Genomic DNA, 22,851 nt, shown 5'->3' on the forward strand with positions numbered 1-22,851 from the left:
CATTCATGGTTCTCACATTCCATGTCCCAGTCACCAGTGTCTGCTTACAACTGTTCCTCTTCCTTTGTATTTCCATACTTAAAAACTCAACCTCCTTTGCTGTTTCTGTTATCTAAACGTGTTCTGTTGTACATAGGGTTTTCAGAGGCCTACTATTTCAGAAGTGGATAGCTAATCCTTCTTCCTAGTCTGTCTTAACGTGAATGTTCAGATTTAGAGAAGTTTCAGACAGATCAGCAAGTTAAAGGTATATCCCTTATTGCGGCGTTAACTTTAGTGTCAGTGTTGTCCCTGCCTTTCTCACACACGTCTTTACCCACTTATTTCTCTACTCCACCATCCACCAGGATACCCATCCACTTTTACCCCCTCCCTTCACATCTATCTCCCTTTGACCAGCCCTCCATCTAATAACTTATATATGAGGCTTCCATGGCTTCTGTGATTCCAAACACATCAGCTGATGGTAGTTCCTTATGTTGGGATCAATCAGCTACATTTATAAATTCTTTCATGTCAACCAAGATTCAATTTTTTTTTCCTGAGTCTTCACAGTTTTACTTTGTCTTTGTAAATTGCATGTCTTTTATTTCCTTTTCTTGCTTTATTATTCTGGCTAGGAAACATACAAGATAAAATAGCAGTGGTGGAAAAGGGCATCATTGTCTGGTTTCATTTGCAAGGGAATGCTTTCAGTCTCCCTCCAACATAATCCGTATCTTACACTGTAAAAGAAGACTAATACAAAACGGATCAAGGACCTCGGAGTAAAACCTAAAACTGTAGAGCTAATCAAAGAAAAAGCAAAGGCAAACAGAAGAGTCTTGATCGATAGCATAAATAAACTATCAGACTTAACTGAAAATGTCGAATCAGCAGAGGATAAACTAAAGAATTGGATTTACTAAAGAAGTAATTCCTAGGTTAATCTAAAGACTTCTCAAAGGCAGTAAAGAGAGAACTTACAGAAAGGAGAAATAGTTAGCAATGACATATCTCTAAAAAGTATAAAAAACTGTAGCACTCCAACAAGAAACAAACAACTCAGTTACAAAGTATGTAGAGGACATGAAAAAACAAACAAACAAAAAAACAACGCTTCATCAACAAGACATTTGCATGGCCAGAAACATGAAGAAATGGTCAAAGACTCCATTCAAAAGTTTCTGTGTGGAGAGAAAATGCTTTCTTGGCATTGATCAAGAATTCTGCCAGCCAGATTACAAATCCAATTATTCTAAATATTTATTTTCTTCTTTGTTGTTATTATGTGCCATTGTGTTCACTGTGACTCATAATGACCCTGTGCTCAACAGCTCTAAACCCTGCCCTATTCTGAGCCTACTTCATTGTCTCCCACACACCCACCTTTATTACACCCGTTAATGTGTCAATCCATAAATGTCCATTTATTAGAGCAATTTAAAATAGTGTCTTTTATGCATTATGAAAAAATGTTTTCTTACAGAGTTAGTAACCACCTTCGACTTTTATCATTCATCATGGTTTTTTTATTGGTTCCTACCTCTGAATGTTGCTACATATTGAAGATGCTACATATTGAAGCTTGAAGGATGGATAAAATATGGACCTTGCCTTGAGAAACACAATGCGATGGCAGTCAAATACCCTTATTACTAGCTGATGGTGTAGTGTAAGGAGTTGCATTGTTAACCAAAAGCCACACCTGATGATTTGAATTCATCATAGCTGCTCCATTAGAAAAAGATGAATTATCTCCTCCTGTGTGGTTTATAACCTCCAAAACCCAATGGAGGGTCAGTTGTCAGTCAATTCTGACTCAGTGGTGATGAGTTTGGGTCCAGAGTTTATTCCAGCTAAATGTAATATATACAAATGAGAAGCCTGGCTTAAGTTCTCTTGAATGTTATAGTTGAGTACCTTTGACTGGGAACCCTTCAGCAGATTTTTCATAGGCATTAAATTGCATGGGAGGTGATTGTCCATCTTTCTTCCGCAGAGCAGCTGGTGCATTCAAACTGCATACCATTGGATTGGCAGTGCAGTTCCTTACCACTGGGGCAGTAGAGCTCTAGAATTCTGCCCAATTAGGAGACCTAATTTGCCTGGAACAATCTAAAATTACTTCTCTTGGGAGGTATGATTTGAACTGAATTTGAAGAAAATTTTATATAAAGAGAAGAACATAGACAAATCCATCGAGATGTAAAACTTCATCATACTTTTATGTCTGGAGGGAGAATGGCAAGAGTTGAAATTGGAATCATAAGCAAAGGCCAGATATGACCAGTAATAATAACAACTACTGTGTTGCTATTTTGGAGCACAGTTGAATCAGCGCCAAGTCATAGTGACCCTGTGTACATCAGAATGAAACATTCCTGCTCCTTACAGATGTGCTTTTCCTCCGATAGGAAATAGGGATAGTGTTTCTGAGCAGAAAAATTATTCCATCAGATTTGCATTTGGAGATGTTACTAATGTTGACATTGCAGAAACTGAATGGACAGACAGGAAGCAAAGAAAGCTGTTTAGCAACGACTGCAGTGACATAGGCGAAAAATTAGAAATAAGGCTACAATAGTGACAGTGAAAGAAGAAAAAGGTTACATTTAAGCAACTATGAGAAATAAATCTAACCTTTTTCCTTGGCCTATCACTGTCACTATTGTAGTCTGATTTCTAATCAAATTTTGTCGATGATTTAAGCAACTACTCTGAGAAGTAAAAGGAGCTCTGGTGGCCTAGTGGCAAGAAGCTGTGCTGCAGCTCCGAAGGCATACAATTTGAGGCCACCAGCTGTTCTTCAGGAGAAGGATGGGCAATCTCCTCCCATGCAATTAACTGTTTCTGAAAACCCGCTGGAGGGTCAGCAATGGGTTGGTTCTGACTTGACAGTATACAGCAAAGATAATTTTGGTAGGATGGGAAAGAAAAGAGTCTAGGTTAATTCTCAAATGTATTACTTTTAGGATAGAGTGCTTTGACAGAAATAGCACAGCCAAGGAAGAGGCGCAGGTTTGAAGAGCAAGAGCTTGAATTTTACTTTAGAAATGGTAAATCTGATGCAACTCAAACTTATCTCAGATGGAGAGTAGTCTAAGAGAATGCAGTTAGAAAAACAAGTGTAGAATTTAAGCGTGAGCTAACAGGCTTGGTTCAGAGCAGGGCTTCAAACCAGTTCCAACTCGTTCTGTCATAGTTGCCAGCGCAAAACTGGAGCAGGCTTGAATATTTAAAATTTGGGTCATTTGGAAAGCTGACAGGAATGGTGAAAATTACGAGTTGAAGCCCTGAGATGGGAGACTGGGAAAGAGGCATACTGAGTCTTCTCAGGCCTCTGCTGCCTGATGTTGGATTGTTGGCAGATTGTGTAGCCCAGCACGTAAGTGGTGCACTTGGTGTCAACTTCCAGCTGGTTCCCAGTGATTTCCACTCAGCCTGACTAGAGATTGGCGTCTTTAATACACACATAGCTATTTTTTTCCTGAAAGGGAAATTACTTCAACCTGTATTTTCCCCCCCTGTTCTGGTCATCCCACATTATAAAACTTTGGATCTGTTCTGGTGATACATGGCCATAACTGAACTGAGAGGAAGCAGTTCAAATCCCTTGTTGGGAGAATGATATAAACATGACAAGTAAGGCTGTAGGATGAGGGGAAATGTGGAATCAACTAGAAAAGCTATGAAGAACAGAAAAAGATAATGAGAGGAAGTTGAAGTCCTTATGATTTCTTACAGCTGTTAGTGCCATACAATGACAATAACAATAACAATGCAGGCTTATATGATTAAAAAACATAAGTTTTAAAATTTTATTTTCTTTGACCAATTTCAAATACATGTGACATTTTCAATAAAATTATGGTAATAATCTTGCCAAAATTTAGCTAAGACCCTTTGTCTATGACTAGTTGAATTTTCTGCATAGCCTGGGCATAGATTTTTGTTTTAATTTTATTTTACTTAGCTCTTTGTCAAATTAACTATATTGGCCTTAACTCTGACTGGTTCACATTTATTATCTTGTTCAAAGAAATCATATTTCAACAGAAATCATACTTTGAATGTAAGAACTGATTCCCGTCTTATGTTCCTTATTAACTTAAGGAAATGCAACTTCACCACAAGTACAAAGACCGTCTTTCATGGACTACTTTGATAAACAAGACTTCAAGAACAAGAGTCATGAAAATTGTAATCAGAACATGCATGAGCCCTTCCCTGTGTCCAAAAATGTTTTTCCTGATAACTGGAAAGTTCCTCAAGATGGAGACTATGACTTTGTAAGTACATTTTATCTTCTCCTTTTGTTTTATCCTTCTGTATTATGTTGCTACATTGAGAAGTACAGCTTGTGTCTAAATGACTGTGTGTTCATATAAAATGTAAAACTGCATCTTAATACTCAGTCTATAGAAACATATGTAGGTAGGTAGGGGAATGGTAAAAATTACCATTTTCTTGTAGAAATGCACTTGCAGAGGAATGTAGTTAAATTATGTCCCAAATTCGGATAGGTCAAACTCTTTAAAGCCACAATGGTAGTATAATTTTAAGGGCTATTATTAATCATGTGACTATGAGATGGCTTTTAAGTCAACAAGCTGTTATGAAGATGAGAATGATGAAAAAGTTTTGACAGAAATTTTACCTCAATTTTAGTGTTAGTTTCTACTCGACTAAGTATTAATTTTACTTGGTTTATCTGGAATAATGATTTTATTTTCAGTCCTATTAGCATATGAACTTGAAAACTGTCCTTAATTGAAAACGGGCCTAATTTCTTGCATTTTTTTTCTTTTTTTATTTTCTCTTGTTCTTTGTTATTAATTTCTTTTAAAGAACATATAGAATACAAATGAACAATTCTGGAGTGACTGTTTTTGGACAGATTCTCAAAATTACTTTATTGACGGTGCGAAGAAAAATATTGCACAGTGAATTCTGGCTTTAGCAGGGTTGTAATTGTAGTGGGCTACAATTGCATGTTGTCCTTTAAGAATATTTCCTCCAGATAACTACAGCTTTTTAGAGATATTTACTTACAAAAACACTTAAAACTACAAAAAGACACATAGATGTATTGCTCTATAATTTTTAAGTAATCTTAAACCAGTTTGTTTAGGCACTATACCTCTAAATGCTTTATAAATATTTAAGTTTTTTTTTTCCCTGTTGTTGTTAAGTGCTGTTGAGTTGTAGATGACTCATAATGACCCTATGAATGAAAGACCTGAACACTTGTATAACTTTCATAATTTCTCCAAGTTCATAGCATTCCTGGAGGCAAGCTATTTTGGAAGAGGATGCCACTCCTGCTTCCAAGCTTGTTTTAATCAGCGAGCTCCACCAAACACTGTTCACCAAGGATAACCATTATCGCATTTGACACATCAGTGTCACAGTGTTCAGCATCATAGCAACCATGAGGATGTGTCAAATGAGATTAAAACTTTTCTCCTAAGTATAAAATTATATGGGTGTTTAAATAAATAGTTAAATTTCAAAATATATTCTCAGTAAACTCATGACTAATTGCTAGCAGATATTAGCAGTATAATGAAAGGATAGCCTGAAAACATTTGTTCAGTCTGCCTATTGTTTTTCATTTTTGAAGTTCGAAAATAGGAAGTAAAATCTATTTATAATCCTAATAGATTTCATTTTAAGCTACATAGTTTAGAATTTAATTATTTAGATTTTGACAGATTTTAAATCATTCATGAACACAATAAATAATGTAGAATATTTAGCATCAAAGAACTCTGCCCTCTTTCACTTGGAATAAATCTTCATAGTCTCTACAGAACAGTCTGAAGTGAACTAAAAGTTATAAATAACTTATAATGGTGTGACAATTGATAAAATGATTTAATTTATGTTTCAGTTATTACCATCATCCTAAAATTTAGTGACTTAAAGGTAATTATCCTATTAGCTCACAATTTTGTGTACCAGCAGTTTGAATCAGTTTATGTGAGTGGTCATTTTGCTAGTTTTCTTAAGGTCTCTCAGATGGCCACGATCAGTAAAGAGTGGATGGTCTCTCTTGAAATGGCGTTACGTGTGTCTAGAAGTTGCCCTGGTTAGTAGCAGGTTCACATGTGCCTATTAGGCAAAACTGGACTTTTGATGTGGTGGTTAGCAGCCTTCCAAGTGTGAGACCAGAAGTTGCAAGCCTTCTTAAGATCCAGACTCAGGATCTGTATATGTAGTGTCTTTATATATATATATATATGCCTGCCATATACTGTTCATTAAAACAAGTCACAGTGCATTCTAGATGCAAGAAACATGGAAATAGATTTCCCCTCATGATGGAAGGAGCTGCAAAGCGTATTGAAAAGCTCTGTGTGGAGGCATAGAAGGAATTATTGTGATCTTTTTTTGCAAATAATCTGCTAGATAATGTCATAAATGACATGAAACAGAAATTAGAATATCAAATTTAGGAAATTGGAGGTCATAAGTTTAAAAGTTTAGCAGAAACACTTATGTGTATGAAAGTAGATACATGTATTGCTTTACAATTTTTAAATAATTTTAAATCATTTTGCTTAGACAGCATGCCTCTAACTAAGCATTTTCAAATTATAAATATTTTTAACTTTTAAATCTGGCAGCACTTTTCCCAAGACATATCTGTTTGTTCTTTTGGCAGTCCATGAGATACTCAGTTATTTTCTCTAGCACCACAACTCAAAGACATCAGTTCTTCTTCTATCATCCTTGCTCATTGTCCAGCTTCCTGATCTGTACCGGGTGATTGAGAAGATCCTAGCCTGAATCAAGAGCTTCTTAGTCTTCAAACTAACATCATTACTCTTCAGTATTTAGGAGAGGTTCCTGACCTCAGACTTACCTAATGCAGTATCTCGCCTGATTTCCTAACTGTTGGCATCAAGGGTGATTTTTGATCCAAGCAAGATGAAATCATGGACAACTTCATTCCTTTCTCCATCTTTTAGTGTTGACTGTCGGTCCTGTGGTGAGGACCTTTGTTTTCTTGATATTGAGATGTAATCCATATTGAAGGCTGTAGTCCTTGATTTTCTGCAGCAAGCATTTCATGTCCTTCTCACTTTCAGCAAGCAAAGTTGTGTCACATCTGCATTATTCAGGTTGTTGGTAAGCCTTCCTTTAGTCTTAATGCCACACTATTTTTCATAGAATCCACCTTCATGAGTTTTGTGCTCAGCCTACAGATTGAATAGGTATGGAGAAAGAGACAACCATGACAAACCTTTCCTGATTTTAAATCACCCTGTACCCTTGCTCTATTTAGACAACACCTTCTTGGTCTAGGTATAGATTTCATATGAGCACTATTAAGGGTTCTGGGATTCCCATTCTTAATGTTATTCATAATTTGTTATGATCCACACAATCAGATGCCTTTGCATAGTCAGTAGAACATAAAATGCATACTAAAAAGCTTAAAAGCAGGAAAGCACAAGTGATAGACCATAAATGAAGTAGAGACTTTCAAATCTAAGTTGATTCATTTGAGAAAATAACTACTAAGTTATTTGCAATAATTTATTTTCAATAACTACTGCAAAGTAGTCAAGCTTTGAGCAAGACTTGGAAGTTTGAACCTTTATGGATTGAAAAAAAATGACTGCAAGTAAGTCTAAGTGCATAGGTATCATGGGCATAAAATAACAGAAACAACCTAAGTGCCCATCAACAAATGAATGGATAGAGAAGCTCTGTTATATTCACACAATGGAATACTACACTACATTGAAAAAACTAGGAACTCATTCAATATTATTCAAAATTGGTGACCCTGGAGGACATTATGCTGAGTGAAATATTTCAGTCACAAAAGGACAAATACTGTATGATGCCACTGTTATAGAATGAGGCTAACATCAAGGTGGGGGTAAGACTGAGGAAAAACTGGATAAATTATGTATACCGCATTGAAGCTGATGAGGGAGAGAACAGTTTAAAAATAATATATTTTAGGGCATTATGATTATAAGAGTTTGGAATGAGGGTTGCAGAGTGGGGTATACTTGGGGTAGGGGCGCGGGGGCATTGTATACCATTGAAGGAGTTTTTTCTTTTGCTTTTCAAGGAGAAGGGCGAACTGGGGGTGGGGTGCGGTGGGCAGGGAGAAGAGTGCAACAGTGAATGAATGGAAATCCAAAATCTCTGTAAATGTTCATTGAAATTAATTAAAAAAATAATAGAATAAATGAAATGCAGAGGGAGCAAAACACGTCAGAGTTAGATGTAAATGTTATTAGAAATTATTAGGCAACAGAAATAGGTGGTTCACTGGGTTAGAGTACTATTTATTGGTTAAGGTGAAGAACTAAATGATAAAAGGGTAAGGGGGGGAAGAAAGAAGATGCCCTCCCAGTATAAAGGGGACTGGCTGGGGGCTCACATGGCTCGATCTAATGTTTGAAGAATTATTTCTTTTCCTAACTCTCAGGGCATCCAGCACAAAAAATATTGAGTGAGGATGCACACTTCATTGACCTGCTTTCTTTCCCATATATGAGCAGTGTTATTTCTTATGTGCTATTTAAGTAGTTAATTAGCAGTCTAAGTAAGTAGTGATGCTGCCAGTCTCCTTCAAACAAATACAAAATTTAAAAAGGGGAGTGGGAGAGGGACGAAGCTGTGACCAGAACACTTCCTCCCTAGTATTTCCTATACCTGTCAACCAGAACAGGCTTCATGTCTCTCATCACTTTGAGGAAGTGGAAAATGTTGTAATAGCCCCTGAGGGGAATATAAATGGGAATAATAAATAAGACGTGCACAGTAAAGGATTGGCAAGAGCTGGATAGAAGATTTCTAAGAATAATAAAGAAAAGAAGAGTAATTAATAGGGGCAAAAAGAGATTAGGAGGCCAAATAGTGAACACTTTGGTGGAATGCTTTGCTTACAAAGTAAGGAAACAGACTAAAAGCAAAGGTGGATTTCTACATATGACAGCAGCTGGTAATGATAAGTCAAATCTAGTCTTATTCATTCCATCACACATAAGATACAGAATGTTAAAAAATGTGACCTAAGTATAGTATGCTAAGGTTTATGTGTTTGTCTCCCTCTTTATGGTGTATCTCAAGGCTCTTTTCCAAAAGAGAACCAGTTTTTGTGTGATTTCTATGTCTATTTAATAGAAGTTGCCAAAAGGAAAACCTGGAGTTGTTTTGACCTTATTTCCAGAATGTGAAGGCTTATTATCCTCCTGCCTTAAGGAAAATTGTTTTCAAGAAAGAAAAATGAAAAGAGCACTTCCTTGTCATTTGTAGTATCCATAGCTGATTCCTAAAGGATAAAATTTACTCAGAGAGGCACCTGCTAAACAGATGTGTAGCATAGGACACATTCCTTGTCTTAGAGCCTGTATGCAAGAAAATTTTTGCATTTCCTTTTAAATGTCCTTTTTAGCTTTTGGATTTTCTGCAGCCTGTTTTTCATGTTGTCTTCCTGGAAGTAACAAGATGAGAAGCTAATTTATTATACTGCCAATTTTAAATAGCAGGAAATAGGATATATTTGGGCTTCTTATACAAAATGTTTTAATGCTTCTGAAAAAATTCTGCCTAGGGTATGCCTATGAATATTTCCAAAATAAAATGTAAAAGGCAAATTTGTTTGTTATAGCACCAATCTAATGTTTCAATTTTTGTTAGGATTATTTTCAAACAGTCTTAGCATCCAGATTGTTTAGTGTTAAATAGAGAGCATATAGATCATGTTTTGGAGAAATTACAGTATCATGTTTAAATAGATATATTTTGAGTAATGTAAAGATTTTGGAATAAGAACAAAAATGTTCAAAGACATCTGTTAACCACTTTGCTGATTCCAATTTTTAAAAAAGAAAAGATTGGATTGACAATAATTACTAGTATGAGAGGTATTATAGGTAGTTGAGATTAAAACTGAATAAGTTAGTTTCTTTTTCTATGTATTACTCTGATTTATTTACAGAGTTTTAATGCTTTGTTTTTCACAAAAGATCCTTCCCATTTCCTTCACCCCTCCTACCCATCCAATTGTGCAACCCTATGATTAACACCCTATCCCCCAATCCTCACCCCTTTCTGCCCTTCCTAGTTAATGTTTCTCGATTACTGTGATTCTTATTTATTCAACTTGTATTCTTTTTGAGTGAAAGCATCCTCCAGGGCTGCACTGGAGAAATAGTATCAGTAATTGTAGCCATGGAGAGGTGGCAGGGGAAAAAACACCTTCTTACCCCAAATAGAGTGCCTTGGGCTTTCTTGAGGTTTTGCTGCCCTACCTCTGATTCCCAGGTTGGCAGATCAATATGATTATAGGAAAAGTCTGCTGCAAAATACAGAAAACAGTAAATTTGGAGAACATAGCAACTCTGCTGCTAGAACCACCCAGGGCGTTTTAGGAATTTCCCCCTTTCCTGAGAAATGTTTCTTTCTCAATATTTTCACCCTGCTAGAGCAAGCAGCAGTTTTGAAAAGGTAATAAAGAAATTGGAGACAGCAGTCGGCTACAAGAGTCCACAAAAAAAAGGCAGCAATGCCAGCCACAGCTGGAGAAATTTTTACTTGAGGTAAAAATAAGCCACACTGCACCTACCAGTTTTTACTAGTGTAGTGGTATGCCCTGGTCCTTTTTCTCTATTTAATGACAGATGGTGCTTTGCCTTTAAAGGAGATAACTGGCGATAAGTTTCCCTTGTAGTCTACTCCTTAGTCAAAGGACTTCTTGTTAGTGGTCTGAAGAAACATATCAGTTGAGTGAAGTATTTAAGCATATTGTCATCGATTAGCTTTGCATTAATTAAATGATTATTTTCAAGTATTTCCAGATGTTTGCAACAGTATTAACAGAGTATGAAAAGATAACTGTAGATATTTCAGATTTATTTCTTCTAGGATAAAGAAGAAATAAACACAAAAATCCCAAGTGTTTCTGTGGATAGCCCTGGATAAAAGTTTATGATTACAGGTGTACATGTGGCATGAACTTGAGTGTATGTGGCACATTGTGCTTTCACTACTCACTCTTTCCTTGTAGAGCCAACAGGAAATTAAAATTAATGAGAAGCCTGCACTTTGAAAATACTTGCAGAATTCTTGACTATTTCAGTCTTTTGCCAGCTCACGAAATCTGTGCTGGCAGTCGTAGCCAACAGATGGTGTGGCGTGTGCACAGTTGTATCATGTGATTGTCTAGGCCCGTGTTAGAATTTTACAAGATTTTGTCCATCCGTCTAGCAAGGCATTTGAAAGCTACAACCTTTGCTTTGAAAGAAGAGTGTCCTGCTTCAGATACAAAAGTTTATATACAGGTGGGGTCCAAAGGTCAGTTGTTAGTCACTGAGCAACCAAATTTGCTTGCCCTGATTCTGCAGTAGTCACACAGAGCGTAGTGTCTTCCAGCACTGCACTGCTACACAGCTTTTAGTTTGCTCCCTTTGGTAATTTTAGCCATTTGACCACCGAAGGTGGAATAAATATTTTCCTTTCTTTTTGATAAACATACTTTTTAAGGCCTCAATAATTTCTGGAATTTTTATTTGGTGGTCATTTCTGGGCACAGTCTTTTGATATATTGAGCTAATTTTGCTAATTTAGGTAATTAATAGCTTAAGTTAAAACTCAGGATATCATCATTTCCTTTGCCAATTAAAGTGAGAAGGCCCATACTCAGAGGATAGAAGGCACAGGTGCAGGACTGAGGCTTCTTGTCACCCTGTTGGAATTTATTAAGGTGTGTAAAACACGGGGAAAAACAAAAAACAAAACCCAGCTTAGCAAAAAGTTCTAGAAAGCACAGAATTTCCTCCTAGTAATTTGTTCTTTTTGAAATGTCATTTATTTAGAAAATTGTGTTGAAAAATTGGCTGCTTTACATTTAAAAAAGAGACTCGACTCTAAGCATATGTTATGCCTGGTGTTTATGTCTGAAGTTGTTTTGACTGTGTGGGCTTTCTGCTCATAACCTCATTTCTGGATAATCTGTCAGTGAACATCAGGGACTTTTGGTGAGATTACATCAAAAGATATATTAAGAAACAGTAGTGAAATTTCAGGATCAAAAGAGTGGACAATGTGTTTTATTTCCTTTTACTTGAACACTGATATCCCACGGTGTTTAATTCTTAAATAAAGAAACCATTAGATTTCAAATACTTTAAAACTGATTAAAGTTACATGTGCTCGGTTGTATTTTTGTATCGTAAAAGCTGAGTTGTTTTAAGTTCATTAAAGCAATTTCTTTGTACTTGAAATTTATTTCTGTAACAGGCTATTATATTTGATATATATTTATTATATATAATATAAGATATATAATATATATGTTATATATGTTGTTATATATATGTTTTTAGAACATATATAATAATTCAATATCAGAGGTGTTCCATAATTGACTTCTGTCACACTTCCTGATAATATATTTTATGATGTTCATAATACCTCATTTCGAGGGACCATTAGACTTGTGGGACAGGTTGAATTAACAGTGATACCTTTTTCTCCTGTCGTATGGTAGGTTGGCAACCTTTTTTCATATACTTCTCATTCATTAGAACACTTCTCTCTTATTCAAATAAAAAGGTCCTCATAGTACTTCTTACTCACTAAACATTGGAAAAGTTGAATTCTTTATATTCGCAGATTATTTCTTTTACATGAAATAATGGCCTTTTCCTTTTTAATCTGGAACTTGGTTGTTTTTATTTAAAACCAAACTAGTTTTATTCTGTAATTTTGCCCATCAATGGTAGAAACATCCTTTCCCCCAGAAATAAAGACGTATTTTTAGCTTTCCCTGTATGACTTGATAATTAAAACTATTCCTAAGCCTTTATTTATTTATTGCAGAGGCTATCTTGAGCCAGAAGATAGAACCATAAATCAAGAAAGAGAAAGGAATCCTAACTCATGGTATCAAACTTAAACTCTGAGTAGTAGCTCAACTGAAAACTTTTATATTAAAGCAAGGGTTCAACTTCTATGTGTTGACCAAATGCCACAGCTTATTGCTTATTTTTGATTAGTCTCATTAATTTACAGTTTTAATCTGATTTTATTGAAATCTCATCTGATGCCTCCCCACTTCTTATCTCAGGGCAGCCCAGTTAAGTGGTTCAAGGAAGGTAGGATTCTTTCTCCTTTTATGTGTCTAGCTCATAAGAGGCAGGTTGGAGACAGGATAAAAGAGGGAGGGAAGGGCATCCAGACTTGGTCGTTCCTACCATGGCACACTTCGTCTGACTGTTACGTAGTGTCTGTGCTAGGATTTTCATGTCAATAATGTACATATTTTTCTGGACCTGATAGTTTTACACTGGATTTCTTAATCACCAATCCCTCCTTTAAAAATGGACAGCTGTGTATCCCCTCTCAGTTCCACTAGTCCAAACCCTTGTCCTCCCTCTTGTTGGGGCCTAGAAGCATTTGCTTAGTGGCCCTCTAATTTCTGAGTTCCTCTTATGGAGCAGTAAGAATCCCTGATAGGCTTATTCTTGGATCTTTTGGGAATAGGTGAGGTAGCCCATTTCTTCTCTCTAGATACACTGTTTATGGAACTTCCCTAGATCTGCTGATATAGGCTACTTCACTAAGCCTTTCATCTTCAAAAATCTCTAGGCAGGGAGCTCTGGTGGTCTAATAGCAAGAAACTGTGCTGCAGTCGCGAAGGCATGTGGTTCCAATCCGCCAGATGGTTTGCTGGAGAAGGAGGGGCAATCTCCTCCTATGCCAGTAGGATCTGACACAACAACAACAAAAAACAAACAAACAAAAACCTCTAGGCAAGAAATGGGCTTGATTCTCGGTCATTGTATTTCTCTCCATCTCCCACCCTTTCCAGAGATGTATGTCACATCATCTCTAAGCACTTTGACCAGCGTAAATTCTAATCCATTGCAGCACCAGGAACAAAGTTTGCAGGTCTCTGTTCAAAAAGCAGTTCAGCTGGAAAGTGAAATGCCTTAATATCTGTGACTGAATTTTATTATTCCCTAGTTTGGCTTGGATGCGGAAGAACTCCTCATGAACACTGCACCATCTGGTGTATCTGATTAACCCTTACGCTTATTCATCTCCTTGTGTAGCCTGGGATGATGGTGATTTTGGGTGTTCATCCTGTAATCTCATGGGACGGTAAGGAAAGGAATGTGATCTTGCTCTCTGCTGGGAGACTCTCTTCAAGATGTGGGGTGTTTATGCCTCATCTTTATCTTTCCAGAGCAGCTAAACACCTCTTTCTTCCCTCAAGCATTCTTTTAAAAAATAGGCATTACTGACCTTCTCTTTTGGGGAGCTCTGGTGTCAGAATATTTCATGTTTCACTGTCTACCAAAGTAATTTTCTCCCCTTCATTTATCATTCATCCAGTAAACACTTTTTTGTGTCCTTGGTATATTCCCAGGCACTGTGCAGTGGTAATTTGAACAAATTGTTGCCCTGGGAGAGCCCAGAAACATCTGGCGGAGATGTTGTTAGGTGCCCTTTCGTCAAGTATGGTGCATAGCACCTTATGACCAATAGCTATGAACCCTGTGCTATCTTGTACCATCCTTATTCTCCCCAATGCATGTATGTATATGTGTGTGTGTGTGTGTATATATATATATATATATATGTATATATTGAAGATGTAGATAGATGTTTAGGTAGGTAGGTAGGTAGATAGATAGAGATAGATAGATAGATAGGTATAAAATCTGACTCCATTAATTTAAAAAAATCTAATTTTAACAGCCTCAGAATACTAACTTGAAAGTAACAGTGCAAAAAAAGGTATCTTTAAAATTAATCAGAGTTTCATTTCACTAAACAGCAGTGTCAAATCAACATTTAGAATTTCTATTAAGACTGCAGAAGTTCTGGTAGTTCTGGGTAGATAGGACCATTCAACAAGCAGTCACAAGGGCCAGAATAAAAATTCTTACTGATCTTCTTTTTTTTTTAATTGTCCTATTTCTTTAATTTGTTGTTGCTGGAAGGTCAACTATGTAATGACTCATAGTGATCCTGTGAACAACAGAGCAGAAACTTGTCCTCTCCTCTGCCATCCTAACCATCTCTGCTACACTGAAGCCCATTGTCACAGTCAGTGTTGTGTCAGTCCGTCTTGTTGAAGGTCTTCCTCCCTTTCACTGACCTTTGGCACTGTGTCTCTATCCAAGGACTGTCTGCCTCAGACAGTATGCCCAAAGTTTGTAAGACAGTTTCACCATCCTTGCCTCTGAGGAGCTCCCTGGTTACACTTTTTCCAAAACAAAGTTATTCGTTCTCTTGGCAGCTCACAGGATAGCCATTACTCCAACATCACAGTTCAAAGGCATCTAGGGCAAATGGATTTTGGCTGAAATCAGAAAATACTAGAAAGATATTCACTGAGATGTTCTTGACTGCGGAAATACTTGACTGTGTGGATCACAAAAAATGATGGATAACTTTGAGAACAACAGGAATCTCAGAATACTTAATTGTTCTCATGCAAAACCTATACATAGCCCAAGAAGCAGTTACCATTACAGAACGAGGGAACGCTTGTTTAAAATTAGGGAAGATGTATGCAAGGTTGTATCCTTTCTCCATACCTTTTCTATCTATATGCTGAACTAATAATTCGAGAAGCTGGACTATATGAAGAAAACTGTAGCATAAAAATTAGAAGACTCATCAACAACCTGAGTTATGCAGATGACAAACTTTGCTTATTGAAAGTGAAGAGGTCTTGAAGCACTTGCTGTAGAAAATTCAAACTATGGGCTTCAGTAATGGGTTATATGTCAACATCAAGAAAACAAAAAATTCTCACTACTGGGCCCGTAGGCAACATAATAGATGGAGAAAAGTTTGAAATTGTCAGTGATCTCATCTTACTTGAATCCACGGTCAATAGTCATGGTAGCACTAGTCACTGGGAAGACCACTTCAAAGTGCTAAAGAACAGTGTTATTAATGTAAATGTGCATCTGACATAAGCATAGTATTTTCAATTGCTTCCTGTAGTAAAAAAGTTTCAAGAGAAGAATGTAAATAAGATAGTATGATAATATCTACTTTCATCAACTTTTTTCTAAGAAAATTTTACCTTTTCATTACCTTTATGCTAATTAAGTATTTTGTTAATTGACTACTGCCATGTAGAATTCTTTGGAAATTTTTTCAAGACTTAAACTTACCTTGCACCTACCTCCAAATAATATTGTTTATCTATTTACCCTATAAAAGTGGAATCTGATTATTTAGCTTTGCAAATAAATATAATTCATGCTAAAAAGACTCAACCATCATCACCATCTTCATTTATGGTTTTGTTACTCTTAAAGTTCAGAAAAGCAAACACATCCATCCTAAAAGCCAAAAGCTGTTTTCAAACATAGTATATATGGAATTTTTTACCCTTGTTTTTCTTTCATGACTAAAATGTCAAGTATATAAGTATAGCTGTTAGTAACAATCTAATGCTTACTCTCTAAATGAATAGTCCTCTAAAGGTACATTTATTTTTTTAGTTTGGGAAAATCTGATGTATGTTAGTATTCTTTAAAAGTATCAAATAATAAAAACTTAGTATTTCAACCAATAACATTCTATGACAGGTTTGGAAGCAGGAGTGGCATCCCCTTCCTAAACAACTTTCCTCCGGAAACACAATGAACTTTGATAAATGTAGATAGTTATAGAAAGGCTTCAGGCCTTTTGTTCATAGGGTTTCTATGAGTCGAGCTCAACCTGAAGGCAATTAACAACAATAAAAACTAACTTCTTACTGCAAGATAAATACTTTTAAAATAAATACTATTTTCTATTATAATATTCAAGTAGATAAAATATTTCCCAGGGTAAGTGGATGATGTTTATACACCCATGTATTTTCCCTAATCATTTTAATTTGTGATAAATTTTGAAAAGAAGTAACCATATGAGAAAGACAGTTAAGAAATGAACCAGTTAATACTTCTACTTAATTCTACACTGATGTACTTAACAATGTATTTGGTTTCTCGTATTTAGAACAGACTATCAGTAAGCTTTCCGGTAAGAGAAAATTCTGTAAAATACACATGACTGTGTAATTATAGCATTTTTTTAAAAAAAATTTATAATAGAAAAAATGTTTTACATCTTTACTAAATAGAAGTACTAATAGGTGTACAAAATATTACTTCCTACTTCTTCTAGGAAGTAATAATTACTTCCTTTTTTTAAAAAATCCGGTCATTTTATAATTGTGCTTTGTGAAAAATCGGTAAATATTAAATTCAGCCTATTGCATTTTTAGTGAGTCAAGGTTAATGACTATGAAGAAGCAATAGATTTCACTTATTTTAATAGCAACTACCTTTTTTTATACTTTAGGAAGGTGGAGACATATCAGTAAGGTTAACATTGAGGTTAGATAATTATTCTTTATCTTTTTGAAGGCTTACTTGAGATTACTTGATTTAAATATAAATTAGTATTCAGTGTTTTAGCTTTCTCTTTTTCTGTAATAACATTAATAAGTAAAACCCCCTCTTCATTTTTAATCCTTCTTTCATTCATCCAACAAAAATATTTTAAATATCCTGTGTGCCTTTTCATAAAGTGACTCAGTCAAGGAAACAACTTGCTAAACATGTTACTCAGAATAAAGCATATCTTATTTTATCTATTTTAGCTGTTGCACTAGAGCCTAACACAATCAATTTGTTTGCCACCCAGTCAAATAAGATTCTTGCAAAATTGAAACAAGCATTACCCAACTTCAACGGTCTTTATATAACTTAGAAAAGAATGAACTGTAGGAATTGTAAACTTTATATATTTACCTTTAGTTTGTTTGCTGTTTTATTTCTTCAGAGGTGGTTTCTGATTCTGAACAATCAGATTTAAGTATCTTGTATAAATTAACCATTCAAAATTCATCATGTCATTCATCATGTCATGGGGAGCAACTGTGAATAAGTCTTAGAACTTGTTAGACTTTATTTACAGTTGTGGTTGGTTTGGGTTTTTGTTGTGTTTTTGTGTGTGTGTGTGTGTGTGTGTGTGTGTGTGTGTGTGTTTTTCTAAATCCCTGATGTTACAAGAGCTAAGTGAGTAAGATCTGTGGGTGAGTTTGGGAATCATCAAGATGTTTAAAGCCTGGTGAAGATTTTGTCATCATTTACAAAACTGATTTAGCAATTGGAAGAGGAAAAATAGCATACATAAATGTCTTCTGACAGAGACAGAAATACCAAACTCACTGCCACTGAATCAATTCCAGCACATAGCGACCCTGTAAGACGGCTCGAAACTGCCTCACAGTGTTTCTGAAACTGTCATCTTCAAGGAAGCTGGCTGCTGCAGCTTTTCCCTCAAAGCAGCTGGGGGGTTTGAACTGGTGAGCTCATTGTGCCCCCAGAACCCCTTAGACAAAAACAGGGCTTGTGCATTTGTAGTGTGTCTCTGCACTATGCATGAAAATGAATCTGATTGTTAAATAATAAATAATAGCAACATAAGAAAATGATACCTAGTGTTCCTGATAATTCTTCATTGTACATATGATGTATTAGAATAGTAAATGACAAGGTTTTTTCTTTGTTGTTGTTGTTTCTATTTTGATTTTTATCTTTGTGTAACCTGTATACTATTATTGATTGGCAAGACTAATTTTAAAGCTAAGTGCTTTTCTTTTATAAATGTTTCTTTTAAATAAAAAAATAAAAAATCCCCCTCTTACATTGAACCCTACAAAATTTCAAAGTTGAGAATATGGTTTTACTTTGAAAGACTATTACTGGACATTTTCTTATTAAGAGTTAGGAAAAATATTAAATTGTTAATTTGCAAGCATATTTTATTATTAGAAAAAAGCTTCTGTAAGTAGAAAAGTGGATTTTTTATGGTATTGAGACTTATTTTAATCATTTAATATTGGTAAATTTTAATTTTATCAGTAATCTGTTTAAAAGGCCACTGTGTTTTGTTTTATTCAATGATACTTTGCTTTGCTTTGTGGTCACTGTAAACTTTAAAAGTGAAATCTGCTCTAGAATTGGTTTTAAGAGATAATTTCTTTTATACCCTTGTTGCTAAAAGGGTTATTGGATTATTAGCTTCAGTCCTCTCAAGTCAAAATTTGAAATATTTTAAGATAATTCTAGTAATTTTGTTCATATGTTTTCATTCCGTTTACCAGCCTATTAATTTGCATAAGTCATTTAAGTGAAACCTACTTTGTCTACAAAAGTACCTTATACAGTGCAATATAATGATTTGACTGTTGTAAATCTAGAGTTTTAAATGAATATACATTTCTGTGCACATATTATAAATATAAACTATGTAAATTTAAGTACTTAAAATAGCTGACTTTAAGAATATTTAGAAAGATCTTAAAGAGTCTCCCTAGAAATTACTGTTTAATCCCATCTGACCACGTTTTGTCCAAGTTAAGAGAAGGAAAGGTATTTTGTTCCTGTAATTACTTTCTGCAAGCTCCCTTTCATCATATGCTGAATCTCTAACAGGTTAGGTCATTAAACAAACTTCTTGGAGTTTAAAAAAAAGTCAAAAGTAGATGATTAGAAAGAAGCTGGTTACTTGATTGGATAAATTTAGGATGAATTTTAGAAAAGTTTGTTGGTTTTTTGTTTTGTTTTTTTTAATATCTGTTTCCTGGAGCTTTTGGTGTTTACTCATTTTATAAGGCATTTTAAAAATACATTGTTTATTTCTATCTTGACCTTTCCTAATTATTTTACATCTAAAAGCAGTTAGGCCATTTGGTAAAATTTTTAGGAGGAAAACTCTTGAATCTTTATCAGTAATTTTACTTACTTAAAACATCTGTCAAATTGTGATCATAGTTCTTGGTCCTAAATTATTAAGAATTTTATTTTTAATTCATTAACCTGTATTTTCCCTCAATTCTGATTTCTTCTTTTAAAAAAAAAATCTACCTAGAAGCACAAGCAGCTGCAACTATTTTTAAGTATTTTTATAACATTGATATAATTCACATACTATATAGTTCACCTAATGAAAGAAACCTTTACCTATTGGTAGGCATTCTTCATTTCCTCCCAGCCTCTCTCCAAGCACTAGACAACCAACAATCTGCTCTTTCTTTGTGGGTTTATCTCTTGGGGACATTTTATATTAATAGATTTCTACAATATGATCCACAACAACTTTTCCCCACCGTCTTAATAGATTAGCAGTAACAAAACATCTATAACATCTTTTGACTTGGGAATTTGCCACCTGTTAAGTATGCTAACAGATAATAGAAAGTGTTTCATTTAAACCAGCCTAGTTATAACTTGAGAGTGTGAAATAACGGATTTTTAAGTAGACGGTTCAGGACCTTAAATATAAGAATAATAAAATCTGGTTTTCAGATTAGTTGAGATATGTGCATAGTTACACCTCAAGAGCTTAGTTCTTTCTCCTGGGATCTACATCCTCACACTGATAGTTTCCCTAGGTTGGTCTGTGGATGCTGTGTCCATGAACCACCTCTTTTAATCCACCTTGCAACAGAAGCATCCCATACTCTTTGTAGCCTGTTGACAGTGAATGCTCAGCTAGGATTTTTATGAATAGCCCAAATTTTCCATAGCTCATGCTGTGGTAAGCCACATGTTGTCATTATTTTTATTAAAATTTGTTTATAACAAATACTATATATATTGTTGAGAAGTTTAACCCCCACCAATCTCGACTTTCATTAGTATATTGTCTACATTGGTTTTTAGGTAATAAACTCTGAGGGTTTTTAAAATAAATATTAAACAAGTGTATGTAGCCTGTCAGATTTCTTATTATATATGCTTCACAAGCTTTGCATTCTTGAAAACAAAACAAAACATGCAGGATCTGGAATGAAATTATTTTATCGACATAATTTCCTTGGCACAATAGTATTACTGTGGTAATGCAGGAAAATGTTCTTAGAACATGTGTCCTCAAGTGTTTAAGTAGAAAGTTGCATACTGCATTTACTTTCAAGTGCTTTAAAATATAAAATTTATGCAAGAGTGTGTGTGTAAAAATATACTAAGCAAGCAAATACAGTAAAATATTAGCAATTATTAAATCTTTAAGTAGACGGTTTATGAATGTGCTCATTATATTATTTAACTTTTCTGTGGATATTTGAAGTTTTTTTCTTATAATTAAAAGGGAGATATACTCCCTTTCAGTAAATAATAATTCTTTCTGGCAAATTATGTAACATTTTGAAATATTTTACCAAATACTTGCCATGTGTACCAGGTGCCGTTGAGTTGGAATTGACTCAGAGCCTATATGCTCCAGACAGTTTTCAGATGCTGTAAATTGACCAGGAGGAGTTTGCCTGTTTCTCCTCCCACAGAGGAGATGGTAGATTCAAACCACTTGCCTTTGAGTTGTCAGTGCAACTCCTTACCACTATGCCACCAGAGCTACACCTTACTAAATGCCTGGCATACATTAAGTATGTTTCTCTTTCTGTATTTGCTTTTCTTTATTTCTAGCTTTAAATTTTATAAGGTATATTTTTGTCTGTTGTGTACATTAAACATTAGGGAGCTCTGTGAGTCCCACACTGTCTTAATTCCTCCTATATTCCATTAAATTATGATACTATTTTGTGAGTTATTTCACTAACAGGTCTTTGTAGCTCTATAGTAGGTTTTAAAACCAAAGAAGATGTGTGTGCAATCATATTGTTCTTTTCTAAAATTGTTTTGGTTATTTTAAATTCCTTGAATTTTTATATGAATTTTAGGATCAGGTTATCTGCTGAGATTTTGATCAGGATTGATCAGGTTTGATCAGTATTGCATTGGATCTGTAGAATGAGAAGCAGTGCCATCTTGACTTCTTAAGCCTTTTAATCCATGAACATGGAATATCTTCCTATGTGTTTATATCTTCTTTAATTCCTCTCAACAGTGGTTCATAGTTCTCAGAATATAAATTTTGCACTTCTTTTGTTAACAATTTTTTATTGTCTTTTGGTGAAAGTGTATACCAGACTAGGTTCACATTCAGCCATTTTGATACAGATTGTTCAGTGGCATTGGTTACAGTATGCACAATGTATGAACATTCTCATTAATTCAAAGCAAAATATTACAATGAAATGTGCAAGGAGTTGGAGTCAGAAAATCAAAAGGGCCGAACTCACTCAGCATATCTTAAACTCAAGGAACTGAGGAACAAATTCAAACCTCGAGTTGTTATAATCAAGGATGCTTTCGGCAGAATGTTAAATGATCCCAGAAGTATTAAAAGAAGATGGAAGGAATATACTGAGTCACTGTATCGAAAGGAATTGGAAGACACCGAAGAATTTCATGAAACAACATATGAGCAAGAGCCTATGGTGATGAAAGAAGAAGTTCAGGCTGCTTTGAAGGAAATGGCAAAAAATAAGGCTCCAGGAATAGATGGTATACCAATTGACATATTTCAGTTAACAGATGCTGCCCTGGACGTGCTCACCAAGTTGTACCAAGAAATCTGGAGGACGACCACTTGGCCAACTGACTGGAAGAGATCGATATTTGTTCCTGTCCCAAAGAAAGGTGACCCAACAGAATGTGGAAACTACAGAACAATCTCACTGATTTCACATGCAAGCAAGATTTTACTGAAGATTATCCAAAAACGACTGGAACAGCACATCAACAGAGAACTACCAGAAGGGGTTGTGGTACTAGAGATATTGTAGCTGATGTTAGATGGATCTTGGCTGAAAGCAGGGAATACCAGAGGAATGTCTATCTGTGTTTCATTGACTATGCAAAGGCATTTGACTGTGTAGATCACAACAAACTATGGCTGACTCTGAGAAGAATGGGAATCCCAGAACACTTGATCATTCTAATGCAAAATTTATACTTGGACCAGGAGGCA

The 22,851-nt window shown here is 35.2% G+C and overlaps 1 protein-coding gene across 1 annotated transcript in view; it reads left to right on the top strand.

Annotated features, from left to right (window-relative positions):
• Positions 1-22,851, top strand: part of STK3 (serine/threonine kinase 3) — a 347,232-nt gene that overhangs the window by 260,677 nt on the left and 63,704 nt on the right. Inside the window, exon 10 of the mRNA XM_006900017.1 lies at positions 4,096-4,271. Within this exon, the coding sequence (XP_006900079.1) occupies positions 4,096-4,271 (176 nt within the window). The remainder of the gene's footprint in view (positions 1-4,095; positions 4,272-22,851) is intronic.

The sequence above is a fragment of the Elephantulus edwardii genome, unplaced genomic scaffold (assembly GCF_000299155.1).
Source record: "Elephantulus edwardii isolate Elephantulus edwardi_28Jun2011 unplaced genomic scaffold, EleEdw1.0 scaffold00270, whole genome shotgun sequence".
NCBI lineage: Eukaryota > Metazoa > Chordata > Mammalia > Macroscelidea > Macroscelididae > Elephantulus > Elephantulus edwardii.